Raw genomic sequence first — 19517 nt, 5'->3', positions numbered from 1 at the left:
CAGCTAACCTTGCGACCTTAGTTCAACCCCCATGTCCCACACAGTAGGAGAAAGCCAGCTCTCAGAAGTTGTCATCCACCCTGCACTCACAGCCACGGCACAAGTGAGCATGTACATGTAAATAAAAAAAAATGCTTTTTAAAAAACAAAAAATAAGAAAGGCAGAAAAGAAGAATTTTACAGCCTCCTTAGTCAGGTTGGTCCCAGATCACGAGGGTTATGATAAGATGTAAAGTCTTAAATCCAGCTCCCCCATCTGTAAAGACTAGATCTTTACATTCTATCAATAGCCCCTCCCACCCCCACTCAGCAGACCTACAGACTCTGAAGACTCCAGTTCTGAGAGTTGAGCTTCTTGCCTCCTATTGACTCAGGGACTTCAAGTCAGCAACCCCAGGCTTTCTTTACCACAACATCCATCTTACTTCAACTCCAAAGATGGACGGTGCGTGGAGGGAGGAGGGAGCTAAGTCTGTGGAAGGCTAACTTAGGTGACAGAAAGGCATTGTAAGTTCTGCCCCCAACAACAATGGTGTAGATCTTCGGCTAAACACACACACACACACACACACACACACACACAATTATAAACCCCGAACAAAATGCAAAGACGTCCGTCTAAAGCCGTTGAAGGGCAATCAGAACCAGACAAAGTAAAACCTGGACTTCTCTCCATCCTCAAAAGGAAGGCACTGACTGGCGAGACTGTGTTTAGTGGGAGAGAATTTGGAGTTTGGGTTCTGTCAAGTTCATTTCCAGTTAGAACAAAAACCAGCTTTCCATCTACTGACTGATAATCAAATAAATAAACTGTGGTATGCCTACCCAATGGTGCTGTATGCTTGTTCTTGTTCATTGAAGACCCTTCTCTGCCCACCTGCTGGTCCTCTTCCTCCACCCCCTGCTCCTCTTTCTCTCCGCTTCCTGCTCCTCTGCCTCCTCCTGCTGCTGCTCCCATCCCTTCTCTCCTCCTTCTTTTTCATATGTGTGTTCTACCTACGTATGTGTCTGTGCACTACATGTGTGCCTGCTGCCCAAAGAGGCAAGAAGGAGGAGTTGGATTCCCTGGGACTGGAGTTACAGAGGGTATGAGCCACCATGTGAGCTGGGACACAAACTCTGGTACTCTGCAAATGCGACAAGTTCTCTTAAATACTGAGCCACCTCACCAGCTCCTCTCTGCTTTTAATGTAAGCACTTGTAGCTATAAACTATAGCTATATAGTATATATAAACCTAGAGCTCCCTTCACTGAGTCCAGTCAATTCTGGTAGGCTCTGTTGCTGTCTCCATTTGACTCTAGGGACCTTTTAAGATTTTCTCCTTGGTTTCTTCAATGACCCACTAATTGTTCAAAATTATGTTGTTCAAATATTGTGTGCTTATATAATTTCTGTAGTTCTCCTGCTGTTGAGTTCTTGTTTCATATCACTATGTTCTGATAAGATATTGAACACACACACACGCTCAAAAGAAAAACAGTGGGCAAGCAAGATGGCTCACCTAGTAAAGACACTTTCTGCTAAGCTAAACTGACTTTGATCCCTGGGACCTGTAAGGTAGAAGAAGAGAACCAACTCCAGCAAACTGTCCTCTGGCCTCCCCATACACACTGTAGCACCTGTGCACATGCGTGTGTGCACATACACATGCATGTGCACACTGAGAGAGCTAAATATTTTTTAAAAAAAACTATGAATGCTCAAAGAACAAATAATTCAATAAATGACCAAATATGCTTAAATAGATGCTTCAAATGAAGTACAGTTCGCCAATAACTATATGAAAAAAAATGTTTAATCTCTTTAGCCATCAGAGAAGTGCAACTAAAAAACTAAATAGAAATTCTATTTCACCTCAATCAAAATAGCTGTCATCAAGAAAACACCAACCAAGAGATGCTGACAATCATGCAGGGACAAGGGGGATCTGTTTGCTGCTAGCAGGATGGAAATCAGTCCATCCACGGCAGAAATCAGAATGAAGGGTCTTGAAAACATTAAGAATAGAATTACTATCTAATCTGGATATACCACTGCCAGGCACACACCGGAAGGAATTAGAGTCAGCTGGCAGTAGGGATGCTGGCATGCCTTCATTCACCACAGCGCGATCCTCAATAGTAAAAAGCTACAGAGCTAGCTATGCCCATCAGGGACTGAATCAATGCACAGGGGAAATGTGGTACCCAGGGGAGTGTTCTTTAAGCATAAAGAAGAAAGAAGTTGTGTTGATGATGGACTTAAAGGATATCACGTTACATGAAACAAGCCAGGCACAGAAAGATGAGGACCACACTTTCACTCTCATGCAGAGTAATCATGGCGGAGCGAACATTCAAAAGAATGGAAACTATTTGGGAGGATAAAGAGAAAGTATGAGGGCATTATATGGGTGTGAATACAATCAAAGAACGTTAAATGTACGTATGGAAGTGTCTCAGAACCCATTATTTTGCTAATAATAAAGTTTTTTTTTTCTAAATAAAGGAGAAATGAGCCACAGTTCCTTGCTGGACCTAAATGTTCTCTTAAAAATAGAATAACCAAAATTAAAAACTCAGTCTATGGGCTCAGGAGCAAAACAAAGAGTGAATGAACTTGAAGACAGCAATAAAAATATCCAATCTAAACAAAAGATATAAAAATAGATTGACAAATATGAAAAGGGAGAGGGCCTTCGGTTTGATCTCTGGCTTAGGAAATAAAAATAAGAAAGACACAAGCAGAAATATCTCTAAAATGGTGAACAATTTGGATGAACTCAGTGGTGTAGGACACCAGCATCCTGGGCTCCAGGGCTTGGTGTGGCACATGAACAAAACCAACCAAACTAAGGGGCAAATTTATTCACATACTTGTGAAATATATGGACAACATACTATCAATGCTCTTGAACTAAACAACATTTACAAATATTCTCGAATAACTGTGGAAAACTCATTCTTTTGTATGGGGGCAGGGGTGGACATTCACCAAGATAGACAGTGAGACACAGATCAGCCACCAGCACATTTCCAGAGCCTCAACGTTCACAGGTGATATTCTCTGGCCTCAATAGTGTTAAGTGTGAAAATCAACTCAAACAAGGTACTTTTAAAAATCCTAGGATATCTGGAAAGTAGATAACACAATTCTGAAAAACAAATGTAGCCAAGAAAAGAGCCACGCATGAAGATATTTTTAATTCAATAAGTGGTGAGAACTCTACAAAGAATGGAGAGTTCAAGACAAGCTTGTGCCACAATGCAAATTCCAGGTTAGCCTGGACTAGATAGCAAGGCCAAGAAATGAAAACAAACTGGGCAAGGTGGCTAATGCCTTTAAGCCCAGCACTTGGGAGGCAGAAGCAAAAGGATCTCTATGAGTTCAAGGCCAACTTCATCTACAGTGTGAGTTCAGGACAGCCAAAGTTACACACAGAAACCCTATCTTGAAAAACCAAAGACCCTGCCTCAAGAAAAATAAAAAATAAATAAAATAGAACATTTTTAAAATAATCATAGTAAAAATAAAAACCCCAGCACTCGGGAGACAGAGTCAGGTGGACTTCTGTGAGTTTGAAGCCAGCCTGGTCTACAGCTCCAGTTCCAGGACAGCCAGGGCTACACAAAAACAACACAATATAAAAAAATAAATAAATAAATAAATAAATAAATCCCTGTCTCAAAAAACAAAAATGAAAAATAAATAAATGAAAACAAAACAAAGCAAAAAGATTTATAAAGAGAAATGAAACTTACAAATATTAGAAATAAAAGGAGACACCAATGTAAATTCTACAAGCAATAAAAGCCCATTAGAAATAGCATGGTTGTATGATATTTTGTTTGTGTTCTGACAAATAAAGTTTGCCTGAAGATTGGAGGGCAGAGCTAGCCACTAGTTACAAGTTGGGTGGTGGTGATGGCTCACATCTCTAATCCCAGCACTTGGAGGTGGGGACAGGAAGTGTGATAAGGGGGCTGGAAGGAGGATCTCAGCTTCTGGAGAGAGGAGGGGAGGAAGCAACTGGCAGCTGTTCCTGGTTCTCTGATCTTCCAGGCTTTTACCCCGATATCTGACTCCTGATTTTGTATTAATTAATATTAATTAGATTAATGCTTCATATCATCAGCTTAATATATTAGAAAATATATAACATGTTATATTGTATTAGAAACATTAGAAAATATATTAAGTTGATTATATGAAGATACATTAATATATCTTATTATAATATAACAAGATCTACATGATATGAAGATATATGAAAATATATTAGAAAATCATAGGCAAACTCTCAGTCATAAGTGTGTAAGTAGCTCACAGGCATACTAGATCATGAGAGGGAATAGACAAGAAGGCAGAGCATTGGAGAGCAAAGTCTTGCATTCAGGGAACTCCAGATCAGCCTGTAGCAACTGCGTGATCTAGACTTCAACGACTACCACAGGGCTAACTGCCAAATGAGATGGCAAGGAATTCAGATTCAAAATTTGGTCTTGCTGGCTGCTGAATAAATATTTGCATTATAGACTAATCCAGAATCACCTACATGTAGTGATATTTCATTGTATTTTAATGAACAAAGCTTGCCAGAAGATCAGAGAGTAAAATATCCCCCACTGATCAGCCTTACAAACCAGACAGTGGTGACGCAAACCTTTAATCCCAGTAGCCACACTAGTTTGCCATAGAAACTGGGTGGTAGTGGTATAAACCTTTAATCCCAGCCCTCGAGAGGAATATAAAACAGGAGGAGACAGCTCTCACACAGTCTCATTCTGAGACTCCCGGAGATAGGATCGTCATTTCATTCTGAAGTAGAGGTAAGAGCCAGTGGGTTGGCTGTTTGGCTTTTCTGACCTTCATATTGAACCCCAATATCTGTCTCTGGAATTTTAATTGTGTTACAAATGGCAGCCAACATAGGGCAACTACATCCACATAAAACCCGAGAAAGCCTGGAAAGAAATTCTAGACACAAAAGAACAGAGACAAGCATGGCTTCTTGCTAGCAGCATTTTCTCGGGTGGTCTCTGTCTGCTAGAGGCAAGCAGAGGTGTGGCTCCGTTAAGAAAGGCTTCCTGACTCAGGATTAGCAGCAAAAATTGCATGGTGGCTCTTTGAAAAGGCAGACCCTGCCACCAAAAACTTAAATGATGATTATGAATAGCCAGCAGCATCCTTCTTGGTGGTGGCAGGGACCTAGAAACTCCAGTGTTGCAATAAACATGACTCCTGTCAGTATCTCTGCCATAAAGTTAGACTCCCAAGAAGCCAAGGAATGGGGCAGAGCCAGCGCCAAGTCACTGCTTTAATTCTAGCCACTTAGCTTGTGCTTAGAAAAGAATAGATATATATAGTAAATACAGATTCAGACCAAAAAAAAAAAAAAACCCTCTAAACAGTTTACAGTATGTTTAAAAATATACGTAGGCTTGGGAAAGAAAAAAAAGGATAGAGAAAGTTCTTAAAAAAGAAATAAAGTACCTGGACATGATAGCACACACCTTTAATCCCAGTACTTGGGAGTCAGGGGCAGACAGTTCTCTATGAGTTTGAGGTCAGCCTGGTCTACTGAGTGAGTTCCAGGACAGCCAAAGATAAACAGAGAAACCCTGTCTCCAAAAACTAAAAATTAAAATTAAAGAAATATAGTTTTTTTTTAAAAAATAAGCCATGTAAAGATACAGAGAGAATACACAGAAAATACAGAGAATCTGGATACTGTAGGTTATTGTGTTGTCTTTGAATTGTTTGACTGCTGAGGAAGGAGCAACAGTTGCTAAAAGACATTTGATTATAAATCCTGCTGGATTAATCCAACATATATATTTTAAAAATATATATGACTTGACTTCAAAATTTAAGTCAAAATATATGTTACTTTGGAGAAGAGGTTTTTCTTTTGTCTCCATGGGCAGTGAGGGGCTGTGGATTCTTTCTGGGTTAAGAAAAATAAGGTTTGATCAAGAAAGACCTCCTGAAAAATCTCCAGTGGGAACAGATGACCCAGATGATCCAACATTTTAGAGCACCTCCGTTGCAGTTTCCTCTGAGTTCTACATCCAGAACAGCTTCAAGACTGCTGGCTGAGATGATCCAGCCCCACAGAGTACTTCAGTCAGGACTTGATCATAATCCTGAATTTTCTTTGGATCCCCATAAGATTATCAGCATCCTCAATCATCAGGAAGTAGCCTAGAAAACTATGACCACATTCCTAAAAATGGATTATGACTGTTTGTCTTTGTTTAGAGTGTTAGTTACAAGTTGTTGTGGATAATAGTTAGGAAAAAAGATAAACAAAGGAAATTAGATTAATGTTCTTGTTTTGAAAAGAAAAAAGGAAAATATAGATATGAAAGGATAAAAGGATAGATTATTGAATCTACTCTGAAAAGAAAAAAAAAGGAGGATTATAGACATTATAAGATAAAAAGGTAAATTATTGAATCGACTTTTAGAAAGCAGCTACTAGTTTTAAATGTTTTCCATTTTATTGGACTCTTATATATTATATACAAAATTTTGTATATTTATACAAATTTGTGATTAATTTTGTTAAAATATACTGCACATATGTTTCTAATCTTGTTCAAGGTATTGTACCTATACAGCTCATTTAACAATGTAATGCAAATTTCTGGTCTGTTAAAGTTATTATTACTAACTATTTAGGACAATAGGAAAATGCAAGTTAGCAATTAGTCACCTATTATAATCAAACTTGCAGCCATATTAGGTATGTTTTCAAGGTTAAACAAAGATATGTTTTAGATAAACAGGTCATCTTCAAACACTTCAGAAATCCACTAATATGGCATTTAAGATGTTTTTAATAACCTAGGTTCTTCTTTTTTATGACAATGAGACCTGTCTGCTCCTGGCAGCACCAATCTACTTCAAAGAAGACAATGGGAATTGAAAAAACTACACATAGAGTTTACTTTCTTTTGGCAAAGTAAACCACTTGGCAAGAAAGTGCTCTTGCCTCAACTGCTGACAGTTTGCTGTCCTAATTGGACAAGCATGATACAAAAGAAAATAATTGCCAAACATTGTCAAGGCAAGAATAGACATTCCTTCAGAATATCCTGCTTCACAGAAAAGTCTATTGGATATGCTAGGCCTGTAGGCCAAAGATAGATGCCCAATGTTGCAGAGGAACTTTGGGTGACTGTCCAGGTAGCCAGCTGTTTCTGTCATCTCTCACATTTTTGAAAGTCACTTGCTCACACTTCCTGCTTACTCAATTAATATTATTTTTGTCTTGGGTCTCTGAGGGAGTTAAAGACTAGATAGTTATAGTTTTCCTTGTTTACCAGCTGCAGGAAGCAAGTTATAACAGAAAGTAAGTTAGGTACAAGACTTTGGACTCACCAAGATAGGATAGATACAGAGTATTTCCTCTGAATTTATCAAATGCAAAGGGATTAGACATTGTTGATGTATTTATTGCTTGTATATACTATATATAGTTATTGTACTTATTATATATAGTTTCCTTATATTAGTTGTAGCCTTCTTTTTTATTTTAGACCAAAAGGGAAAATGTAGTGCTATTTCATTTTATTTTAGTAAATAAGGCTTGCCAGAAGGTCAAAGAGTAAAACAGCCTCACTGGTCAGCCTTACAGACCAGGCAGTGGTATCACACATCTTTAATCCCAGTAGCCACACTAGTTTGCCATAGAAACTGGGTGGTAGTAGTGCACGCCTTTAATCCCAGCACTAGAGAGGAATATAAAATGGCAGGAGACAGTCTCATTCTGAGATTCCGGAAGGCAGGATCACCATTTCCTACTGAGGTAGAAGTAAGAGCCAGTGGCTGGCTGTTTTATTTTTCTGACCTCCAGGTTGAACCTCAATATCTGTCTCTGGGTTTTTATTGATCGTGTTACACCTAATTTGAGTTATCCTAAGGGCAGGCCCTTCATGCACCATGTTACAGATGTGTTGGAGCAGGTGCTTCTGTGCAGTGGGCTATCACTTCACACTGACTCAGGAGCCCTGTTTCCCAGGCCCCATGTTTCAGAAAAGCCTCAAGTCAATGCAGTATCCAAAAAAAAAAAATGAAAATGAAAATACTCTCACACATTTCATTCTGCCTAGGGGTGGCGAGTGGATATTACTAAGAGATAAGAACCAATATGATAATGAGGACATCTGAAAATATATGCCTCCGGGCTGGTGAGATGGATCAGCAGTGACCATACTTGTTCTCCACTGTGACAACCTGAGTTGGATCCCCAGAACCCATTTGGGAAAAAGAGAAAGCCAAGACCCACAAGTTGTCCTCTGATCTCCATGTATGCACACTCACAACCTCCCAGGGACATATGCTCACAATGAATAAATAAATAAATTCGCATTTTAAAGCTAAAAATTAAAAAATAAGAAAATAAGAACCAGCCAGGCAGTGGTGATACCTTGGTCTACAAGAGCTAGTTCCAGAATAGACTCCAAAGTTACAGAGAAACTCTGTTTCAAAAAACAAAAAATAAAATGAAATAAAATAAAATAAAATAAAAACCATGAGCCATTAGGCCCCCTGAAGGAAAAATGCACTTTCTTCCTGAGACAGCACACAGCTCCTGTCTTAATCAATAAAGCAATTACTTCAATCAATCTAAAAGGGGATTGCGAATCCCAGAGGATAATCAAGCCCTCTGCTGTGGTGTGAGTATATAAAAGCAGTTTCTATCTTTTCATTACAAAGAATTAAATCAGGCCTGAGACAATGACTCTGTTGGTAAAGTACTTGCCAAACAAACACGAGGGCCTGAGTTCTGATCTTCAGCACTGGGCAAGGCATGGGGCGCAGGGGTGCACACCTTTAGTCCCAGCACTGGGGAGGCAGAGACAGCTGGTTCTGCAGAGCTCACTGGCCGCAAGCTTAGCCAAATACAGGAGCTCCAGGTTCAATGAGAGCTCCTATCTTAAAAAAAAAAAATAAATAAAGTAGAGGGCTGGAGAGATGGCTCAGCAGGTAGAGGCACTTGCCACCAAACCTGGAGACCTGAGCTCAATCTCCAGAACCCACATGATGAAAGGAGAGAACTGACCCCATGGCTTCTCTTCTGACTGCCACATACCCCACCACCCTGCTAAATAAATAAAATATTTTTGAGACAGGGTCTTGGTGTGGGAGGTCCTTCTGTCTATGTGCTGCTTTTATTGGTTAATGAATAAAGAACTGCTCTTAGTCTATGGCAGGACAGAACAGAACTAGGCAGGAAAAAGCTAGGGTGTATGCTGGGAGAAAGAAGGGCAGAGTCAGAGAGAAGCCATGGAGCTGCATGGAATCAGACGTGCCAAAACTTTGCCGGTAAACCACTGCCACGTAGCAATATACAGATTAATGGAGATGGGTTAAATTGATATGTAAGAGTTAGCCAATAATGGGCCAAGCAGTGATTTAATTAATACAGTTTCTGTGTGATTATTCTGTGTGACAGGCGGCTGGGAACCAACAAGCAGCCTCCCACTACAGAGCCTCTTTATGCAGCCCATGCTGGCCTGGAACTCTCTACATAGACCAGGGTAGCCTTGAACTCTCAGAGATCTGCCTGCCTCTGCCTCCCAAGTGTAGGGATTAAAGGCGTGCACCACCACACCCAGCAAAAAGAATTTAATTAATTAATTAAAATGGAGAGTCAAGGCACCATATGAAGTCTTATCCCCATATATACATACACACAAAAAATACACATGTGCAACACACATATACACACAATTCCCCCAGACACAAAGAATGACACTGATGGGCTTAGAAGAGGGCTCACTGATTGGAGTGCTTGCTGCATAAGGGACAAGGTCTTGAGTTTTGATGACCCCCAGAACCCAAGTGAAAAAGCTGGCGTGTCTGAACAAACCCATAATCCCAGTTGTTTTAGTTGCTGCAACAAAACACCTTGACCAAACAGAAGTTAAGAAGGAAAGGGTTTATTGGGCTTATACTCCCATGCTGTAGACCATCACTGAAGGAAGCCAGGACAGGAACTCAAACAGGGCAGAAACCTGGAGGCAAGAGCTGATGCAGAAGCCATGGAGGGTTGCTGCTTAAATGGCTTGTTCCCCTTGCTTGCTTTGCCTGCTTTCTTATAGAACCCAGGACCACCAGCCTAGAGACAGCATCACCCACAATGGGCTGGGCCCTCCCTCCACCAATCACTAGTTATGAAAATGCCTTACAGCCAACTATCATGAAGACCTTGCCTCAACTGAGGTTTCCTCCTTTCAGATAAATCTAGTTTGGGTCAAGTTGACATGAGACTAGCCAGTGCACCAGTGCTGAGGGTGGGAAAGAGAGGAGACCAAAAGATTGCCGGAAGTTCACAGTTCCCAGGCAAACCAGGAAATCTGTGAACTCCAGGCTCGGTGAGAGACCCTGTGTTGAGGAAATAAGGTGTACAGAAATAGAGGGCAACATCCTCTTCTGGCCTACACACACGTACATATACACACATATGCACACACACATGCATGCACACATACACATACACACAAATGAAGCGAAGCGGCATTAATATTGAATCTATGTAATTCCAGTTGTATTTCTATGTGAAGTACATAGATTGTAGTGGAGCATGTGCAAGCACTCCCCCCTGGCAGAGATGTAGAATCCAAGCAAGTGCAGAGGCCTATGGCTTCTCAGGAGCTGAGGTAGGAACCCTGAAGGCCGCCTGTGAGTACTGTACCTTCGCACTGTGGGAATCCAATCTGGGACAAGATCTGCTTCAAGCTCAGCTTCTTGCTCTTAAGCCCATGCAGCTGAAGCCATTGCTCAGATGAAATAAGACTCTGCTCAGCCATGCCTGTCGTGCTTAGTGTTGTGCTGTCTCTCCAGGTTCTGCCGCTATTGCTCCGGAACAACAAAGGAAGATGATCCTGATTCCTCCATCTCTAAGCCAAGACCTGGGTCACAAGGGACTTCCTGCAAGGGAAACGATCAAACTCAGGGGTCCTGAAAACATGGTGGGGTGGTGTAGGAAGCCCTTCTGTAAATGTGTTTCTTTTATTGGTTAATGAATAAAGAATCTGTATTGGCCTATGATAGGGCAGAGTAGAACTGGGGATGAGGGACAACACTAAACTGAATGCTGGGAGAAAGAAGGAGGAGTCAAGAGACACCATGTAGCCACCAGAGGTAAAAGATGCCAGCTACCAACTGGAACCTTGTCGGTAGGCCACAAGCCTCATGGTAAAATATAAAATAATGGAAATTGGTTAATTCTAGATGTAAGAGATAGCTAGCAATATGCTTAAGCTATTGGCCAAACAGTATGACAAATAATATAGTTTCTGTGTGATTATTTCGGGAGTCTGGATGGCCAGGAAATGAACAAGCGGCCTCCCACAACAGGGTGGGGATCTAACATCAACATCACCACTGACTTACTCTGAAACATAGCATAGTCATGACCTGGAATTTTATTTACCCATTAAGATTACAGTATAGATGCATACTACCAGGTGGTTGCCATAAATTATATATCTACATATATGCGTGCTGTGAAACATCTAGAAAGATTAACACTAATGTGCAGTTTTGCCTTTTCCATAGTATTTCAGTTTTTGCATTATTTGAACATTCCTAAAATGGGATTTATTTTTATAATTAGAAAAACACAGGACTCACTCTCCTTGAGTGAGAAAACTTTGAAAACTTTCCAAATTTTCTTATTTGGAAAATAAACAAGGTCCCTGGAAGCCATTTTACACATCTGCATGCTAATTATATTCACACATTGACACAGAATATTTTGAACCCAAGGATAAAGGAGATGAAAAACAAGCAAAACAAAGCCCTGAAGTGGACTAGCCATCTGGGAGGTGAGGGCGGACAACAGCTCAGCCCCACTGGAACATATAGATCTGCATCCTGAATGCTTTGTTTTCTGGGACTTCTCGCTAAAATTGGACTTCATCGTTCTGTCTGACGGAACCAGCTGTTCTGGGATCAACTGGACTCAAAGCAATATGCACCGTATTAAACTCATCTCAACTGGCCTAAATATAGCTAGTGTACATAAGAAGAAGAGACTGTCCAGACCGTAATACAATCTTAACCTGCTCAGCACAACTGGGCAGGGCCTAAAACTGGGAGCAAGTGTAACCTTGTAAGGCCAGAGTTCACCGATTATATATCAATAACTGGGTGGCAGCTAGAAGGTTCTAATTACTATGTAGCCAGTGTTCAGTGTTTAAAAATGGTTTCCCAAGAACATGGAGCCTCTTCAATAACAAATAGATTCCCCTTTTCAATTTCTAAAACTGGATTTCTAGGAACTGGAAAGATGACTGTTAAGAGTGATTGTTACACAACATGAGGACAGAAGTTCAGATGCTACCACCCCTGTGACAAGCCAATGGTGTCTCCCATGCATCCTCATACACTTACAGACACACATACAGACATGTAAAAATAAATCTTTAAAATATATATAGAAATAAAAAATAAACGAAGCTCAATTTCTTCAAAGTCTTAGTGTTATGACTGGAAAGTTGATCAAGTCCAAAAATCAGGTGGCCCCAAGCCAGGAACACTTTGAGAAAAGAAATTAGAAGCATGAATAGTAAACACTTTAGTAAAAATAGTAAAAACTGTTCTGACACATACAGTGTAGTATACATTCTTATAACAGCCTTATGAAGTGGATGGCTCAGTGGGTAAGAAAACGTTCTGCTCTTCCAGAGGACCTGAGTTCAGTTCCTAGCACCCACACTGGACAGTGCACAGCTGCCTTTAACTTCAGCTCTAAGAGATCTGACGCCCTCTTCTGGCCTCCAAGAGCACTGCATACATGTGCAGGAATCCACACTCTGGCACAGCTGTATACATGTAATATTTATTCTAAATTTTAAGAAAATCAGCCCAAGCAACCTTCCAAGACAGATATGACTCTCATTCTCATGTTACTGACGAGGAAACCAAGACAGGGAGATTTAAGAGAACGGCTCCCCATCTCACAGCTAGTGGAGAACTGACAAAGGGTCTGGTTGGGGCCCTTTGGCTCTAGAGTCTGTGTTCTGTGACTTTTATTATGATAGGGACAAGCACTCCAGCAGCTTCCCTTTGGAATCAGCCTTGAGGCCGAGCCCTTTGTTTCTCTCTCTCTCTCTCTCTCTCTCTCTCTCTCTCTCTCTCTCTCTCTCTCAGGTTGCTGGGAACACAGCAGTTACAAGGTGTTAATACCCTGCCTGCAGCTGAGGAATCAGAAGCCTTGAGAATTTCAAGAGCTTTTTCACAGGTTCTGCCATATTCAGTGAGCAACAGGAGCGACATTCAAAGCCATTTGTTAGCCACCTGGTTACCATTAGAAGGAGGTGGATTCCAGTATGACCTCCCCCGTCCTCAGGCAGAGAGCACTAACCTTGATTCTCAAGGCACAGGCTCAGCTCTCAAGTCATGAAAGATGACAATTCCACGACAAGGTTTCTGTGAATTTGTACTAGCCTTAGAGGGTCACTTCCAACGGTCTCCAAACCCATACGACTGGGGAGACTCTTACCTTATGAGAACAAGGTTACAAGACTCATTTTGGATGCGTGGCAAGATGGCTTAAAGAGCATCACGATGCAGGGAAATATTAAAATCAAAATTCAGTGTGAGCCAGGAGTGGTGTCATGTGCCTATAATGCCAGCCCTCGGGAGACTTGGGCAGGAGGATTGGGATTTAGGTGCCAGCGGAAATACATAATGAGACCGGGTCTCAAGCACAAAACAAAAATCAAACAAAAAATTCCTAACAAACTCCAACATAAGCCTGTCCTGTTACCACAGCAACCGACCCCGCCCCTCTAGAATAACACACCTGCATGACACAGTAACTGGAGTATGCTGCCAAGAACAAATATGCCAAAGTTTGCATTGTGTGTGTACAAGCACTTAACATTTTGGAGAGAACTAACGTAAAAATAGAGTATCTAAAAGTTGTTATTCTAGCAACTGTTTTGGCTTCAAGATACACTTTTACTCAAAGCACTTTGTGTGTGTGTTTGTGTGTGTGTGTGTGTATATTCATGGTGTATAGTGTGTGTGTGTGTGTGTGTGTGTACATGATGTATGGTGTGTGTGTATGCATGATGTACAGTGTGTGTGTGCACATGATGTATGGTGTCTATTTGTATATACATGTTGTATAGTGTGTATGTATGTACATGATATATGGTGTGTGTGTGTGTGTGTGTGTGTGCATGATGTATGGTGTGTGTGTATATGTGTGTGGGGGAATGCATATGGAAACCAGAGGCCGAAGTTGGTGTCTTCATAAATCACTCTCCCCCTTACTGTTTGAGACAGGGTCTCTCTCCGGGCCCTGAGTGCACCAACAGGCTATACTGGCTAGCCTTGGAACTCCAGGAATCCTCCTATCTCTACCTTCCAAGGCTGGAGTTGCAGGTGGTGCCACTGCACCTGGCTTCTTATGTGGGCGTGGGCGTGGGCGCTGAGGATTCAAACTTATCTCCCAACAGCAAGCACTGTCCTAACTGAGCCACCTCCCCAGCCCCTCCAAGGATTTTCCTAATCCCTACTACCCAATCATACTGGGCTTTGAAGTCGAGAAGACATCAGAGAGCGTGGAAACAAGGGCAGGCCAATATGCTTGAGCCTGCTTTTGGAGATCTGTCCACAGAGATGGCAGCTGAAGATCTTGCCCTGGTTGTTCCCATAGAAACAAGAGACGCTAAGGAGAATGACCCGGCTGCTTCATCAAGTCCAGCTAATCTCTCACTTCCCAGAAACACAGTCACCTCCTCCATCCTTTTCACTGGGGAGGACTGACTCACCTTGGGTTCTAAAGGGAGCAATTTTACACAAACCAGCCTAATAAGGGTTTCTCACAGACACTCACAACCTTAAAAGCCAGGAAGAAGGTCCACACCTTTGTTTTTTAAGTCAAAGGGAAAGATTCTTTAATTTGCTTGAATCTTCATGAAACTTAAAAGGACACATACTTGGATCCTTTACACAGCAACTGAATCCTCCCACTTTGTTACAACACATGTCCCAGCCCCTTTGGGGGCTCGGGAGAATTTTTGTACAGTTGATTTTTTTTTTAAAAAGATGTGACTGGTTCTATCAGATCTGAGAAGCTGTGTGAGTCATTCCGACTCAGATCTTCACCCTGGGGTTTTATAGCCTGAGAATACGTGGAGAGAAGGGGGCTGGAAGTGGAACTGAGCCGGAGAAAATGAGGAAAGAAGAATAAAGCACTCCCAGCAGGTGGATGAAAGGCTGGCTGGGGACACAGGCCTAACAAGCCCCCTTCCTACACAGCCCACCCACTTTCCTCTTCACGCTCACAGCCATTGTCCAGTGTGGAGTCTTACCCTTCAGCACCTGTGTCAAGAGTGTCTGCCTTCTGAGCCTATAGGTCATGATCCTAGAGAAGCTAAGTAATAAGGGGAACCCTAAGAAAAACATATATAGATCCACCTGGAAAGTCGAAATAGACAAGATCGCCTGATACAATTGGGAGCATATGGGTGAGGGGGAGAAGGAAGGGTGGAAGGGGAAGAAGAGGGGAGAAGGGGAAGGGTGAGGAGAACTTGAAAGAGTGTATTGTAGGGAGTCGCTTGTTTGTTCCTAGCTGCTCAGACTCCCAAAATGATCTCACAGAAACCATATTATTTGCAATACTCTTTGACCAATACCTTAAGCGTATATCTGGCTAACTCACATCTTAAATTAACCCATCTTCATTAATCCATGTATCACCACGAGGCTGTGGCTAACCAGGTAAGCGGGACTACATGACTTCTCCTTGACTCTGCCTCCTTTCTTCCAGCATTCAGTTTAATTTTCCCTGCCTAGAACTACTCTACTCTATCACAGGCCTAAGACAGTTTCTTTATTAACCAATGGTATTCACAGCATACAGAGGGGAATCCCATGTCAGGAATGGGATAGTCGAGATGGAGGAAGGACAGAGAAGGGAGCAAGGAAAGAGATATCTTGTTTGAGGGGCCATTATAGGGTTAGCAAGACTCTAGAGAAATTTCCAGGAATCCACAAGGATGACCCCAGTTAAGACCCTAAGCAATGGGGGGGGGGGCTCAAACTTGACTTGATCTGTATTTAGACTGATAAATATCACCATAGAACCTTCATCCAGCAACTGATGGAAACAGAGGCAGAGACCCACATCAGAACACTGGACTGAGCTCCCAAAGTCCGGCTGAAGAGTGGGAGGAGTGAGAATATGAGCAAAGAGGTCAAGACCATGATGGGGACACCCACTGAAACAGTCTACCTGAGTTAATGGGAGCTCACCAATGCCAGCTGGACTGGGAAGGAACCAGCATAGGACCAAACTAGTCCCTCTGATTGTGGTTGACAGTTACATAGCTGGGGCAGACTGAGGGGCCACTGACAGTGACACCAGGATTTATCCCTACTGCTTGTACTGGCTTTTGGGGATCCTATTCTCTTTGATGGATACCTTGCTCAGCTTAGATATAGTAGGGAGACCCTTGGACCTTCCCCAAAGCAATATGTCTTACCCTCTCTGAGGATTGGATAGGGCTGGAGTGGCAGGGTATGTGGAGGGAATGGGAGGAGGGGAGGAAGTGGTAACTTGGATTGGTATGTATAATGATAAAAAGGTAGTTTGTTCTCTTTTTTTGAAAAAAAAAAGGAGGGGTCTGCCTTCACTGTACCTCTGAGACTGCTCTGAGCAACTCTTAAAAGTCAAGCTTTTAAAAAAAAATTTTGTGTGTCTGTCTATCACATGTATGAAGATGCCCTTGGAAATTCTAGAGCCAGAATTACAGACTGAGAACCAAAATTGGGTTCTCCAGAAGAACAGTGACTCTTTTTAGCCTTTGAGCCATCTCTCTAGCCCCAAAAGTCTAGTTTTTACTATGAGGCTTCATCCGTGTGGCCTCAGACCTCTCTAGCCTAAACGGAAGTTTGATGGCTACAGGGACAGACTATATATATATGAGTTCTTCCGGCACATTGTTACACAATATGCACTACCTAAAATGTTGAGTTAAATCAGTCACTCATAGCGACTGAGAAAACCCTGATTGTCTTCAAACAAGGCAAAACGGGTTCTAGGAAAGTTATGATCAGAAAATAACCACCCTTTTAAACATCAACACACTCTTTCCTGGGTGTGATTATACTGTTTGTTTAGTATAATTTGCTCAGGAGTTGCCTCTGAGGCAGGGAATCCCAAAGGTCAGAATATATCACTCTAAGATGTGGGATAATTTGTTACTGGTGGTAGGGTTTTTGTTGGTTTGGTTTTTGGTGTTTTGAGACAGGGTCTGACTCAGGCCAGCCTTGAATTTATGGTATCCTCTGCCCCAGCCTCCTGAGGACTGGGATTACAGGGATATACTAGTACCTCTGGGTGTCCTCAGTTTTAAAAATTAGAATTGTCTAATGAGCCATAGAGAAGGATTTCCTGAGTGTAGGAAGGAAGTGACAGCTTGGACTAAAACCATGGTCAGGCAAAGCTCCTGGGTAAACAGAAAGATTAAGATGGTCAGAACCTGTAATCCCAACACTCGAGAGTCTGAAGCAGGAGGACTGTGAGCTTGGGGCCAGCCTAGGGCTAAACACAGACCCCTGCACACATGGCAGCATGGGGGATGGTTTGCACAAATCCAAAAGGCTCAACCAAATAAGGGTCCTTCTGTGTCTGCTGCTGGTCTTCTGCCCACAGTGAAAAGCCAAGAGCTACCTCATTGCTGCCCATGCCCTTGACAAGAGTTTAATTTAGACTCTATTAATTTAAGTTAGACCCTTGGTAAACATTATGATCAACACCTCTGAACTTCCTTTGTCTTTGCTAGTTTCTATCAAAAAGGAAATCTGGGCTGGGGTGAGGGGGTTTGTTGTGGGAGTTCTGAACTCTGGTTCTTCTGGGAAGAAAGGAAGCTGGGATAATGTTTCAGGGTGCGTCCTGTTACAATTCTTAACAGTCCCCCATCTTTCTGCCCTTAAAAGGCAAAGCTTGGCTAAGATCATCGCCTTGGATAAACGTGGGCAGAGTTAAGGAGGTTGAAATAGTCTCTCCCACTTGTTGAGAGAACAGGACCAAGAATTGAACATCTAAGAGTCTTGAGTGCTTTGATGAGAAGGAAAGAAACGGCGAGCTCCCAAGAAGATGAAAGGAACGACTACATGAAGTTAAATGTCCATGTGAAAAAGAGAAAGCCAATTCTTCTGGGTGTGGGTGAACACCCCAGAAGAATTGAACTGGAGGCGAGCAGAGGCTTTCCCCAGACTGAAAGTTGCGAACAGCTTTCGCTCAAGAACACATTGCATTTGGGCTGTTAGTTTTGATCATTGCTTCTTAGAAATAAGTTTCTAACGTGCTGATTAGCGTGTTCCATTCTTCCATTACGGTTAGCCTGTGGATAGACATGCATTAAAGAGCTTGTTATCCATCAAGGTACTTAGGAGCTGCAGGGAGTGAGAATGGCTTAAAAGCCCTCTGTGTAAGAAGGGCTGATACATGTTTGCGAGCCTGACCCTGAAAAACAGCCCAGTTATCAAATGAATGAGACCTGGCCGCTGGGCATCTTCAGCAGAAGCGAGATCCAACTTAGAAACTGCAACCTGCTTTTCCCTACACACACGGGTTGGAAACCTGGAAGGTTCTGGCCTGGAAGGAAGGTGTCCAACACTTACTAGGTAATCTGCCAGTTGCAAAGCCAGGCGGGTCGTGTTCAGCAGCGTCCCTCCCACCCTCCAGGGCCTCACTGACCCGAGCAGGTGGGTGCGGCCAGCGTCCCACCGCTGGACAAGGCTGTGACTCCCGCTGGCGCTGGTAAAGGGTCCCCTTTCCGGGGCCGGGGCGCAGGGTTGGAGAAATCCAGTCTCTGTTGACGACCGCATCGCTACGGTTGCCAGGACACCGCCAATCACGGCGTGGCTCGAGATACGGCCTCGCCCATCGCTGAGCCCTGCAGGAGTAAAGAGGAAGTGGGGGCTGCAATGAAGGTGTGGGACACTGGTGTTGTGGAACCAACAGGGACAATCAGGGGCCACAGAACAGAGACAGGGTCTAAGTATCGTCCTTTATGGCTGACCCTGGGAAAGTTGACAGTGGCGAATATTAAGAATTAGATTAACAAACAAATCAAGGATAGGCAGAAGTACAGGCAGGACAGAAGGGAGCTAAGGGAAGAAAAAAGGCAGAAACAGGAGACGCTGTCTGCTGAGATAGTCTGTTCTCCCACATTACTTCGGGCAGATCACCCCAGCTTGCGTCTTTCGTTTTGATTTCCCCCACGGCGTTATAAAGAGATCTTTTCTTTGTTACGCAGTTGAGGGAAAGAAATGTGGAGTTGGAGCAGTTCATTACATGTGCTCAGTTTATGGGGTATGGGCCTAACAGAGATAAAGGGGCGTTCACAATTTCGCCACATTGCAACTCTGGGTGAGAGAGGTGAGAGAGAGAGAGAGAGAGAGAGAGAGAGAGAGAGAGAGAGAGAGAGAGAGAGAGATTGAATGTGAATGAAAACTCCTGAAAAGAAGCTGTGTCTCCGCAGGCTGATTGACGGATTA

General features: G+C 42.6%; 1 protein-coding gene across 8 annotated transcripts in view; it reads right to left on the bottom strand.

Moving 5' to 3' along the window:
• Vwa3b (von Willebrand factor A domain containing 3B) overlaps window positions 1-18834 on the bottom strand; it is a 189668-nt gene extending 170834 nt beyond the window's left edge. For 5 of the 8 annotated variants that reach the window (XR_015735457.1, XM_087898069.1, XM_087898068.1 and 2 more), the window contains exon 1: window positions 10687-10816. Coding sequence is in view for 7 of the 8 variants with exons in the window: in XM_087898069.1 (XP_087754195.1) it covers window positions 10687-10801 (115 nt within the window). In the remaining variant the exon portion in view is untranslated. Of the gene's footprint in view, window positions 1-10686; window positions 10923-18638 lie in introns of those variants that run through there. The other 3 variants (XM_087898072.1, XM_087898074.1, XM_087898071.1) reach the window with 3 other exon arrangements.
• Window positions 18835-19517: the final 683 nt, after the last annotated feature.

Source organism: Myodes glareolus, chromosome 18 (assembly GCF_982192425.1).
Source record: "Myodes glareolus chromosome 18, mMyoGla1.1, whole genome shotgun sequence".
Taxonomy (NCBI): Eukaryota; Metazoa; Chordata; class Mammalia; order Rodentia; family Cricetidae; genus Myodes; species Myodes glareolus.
Note: the sequence above shows the minus strand (reverse complement) of the source record. Positions and strands in the feature narration are given on the sequence as shown.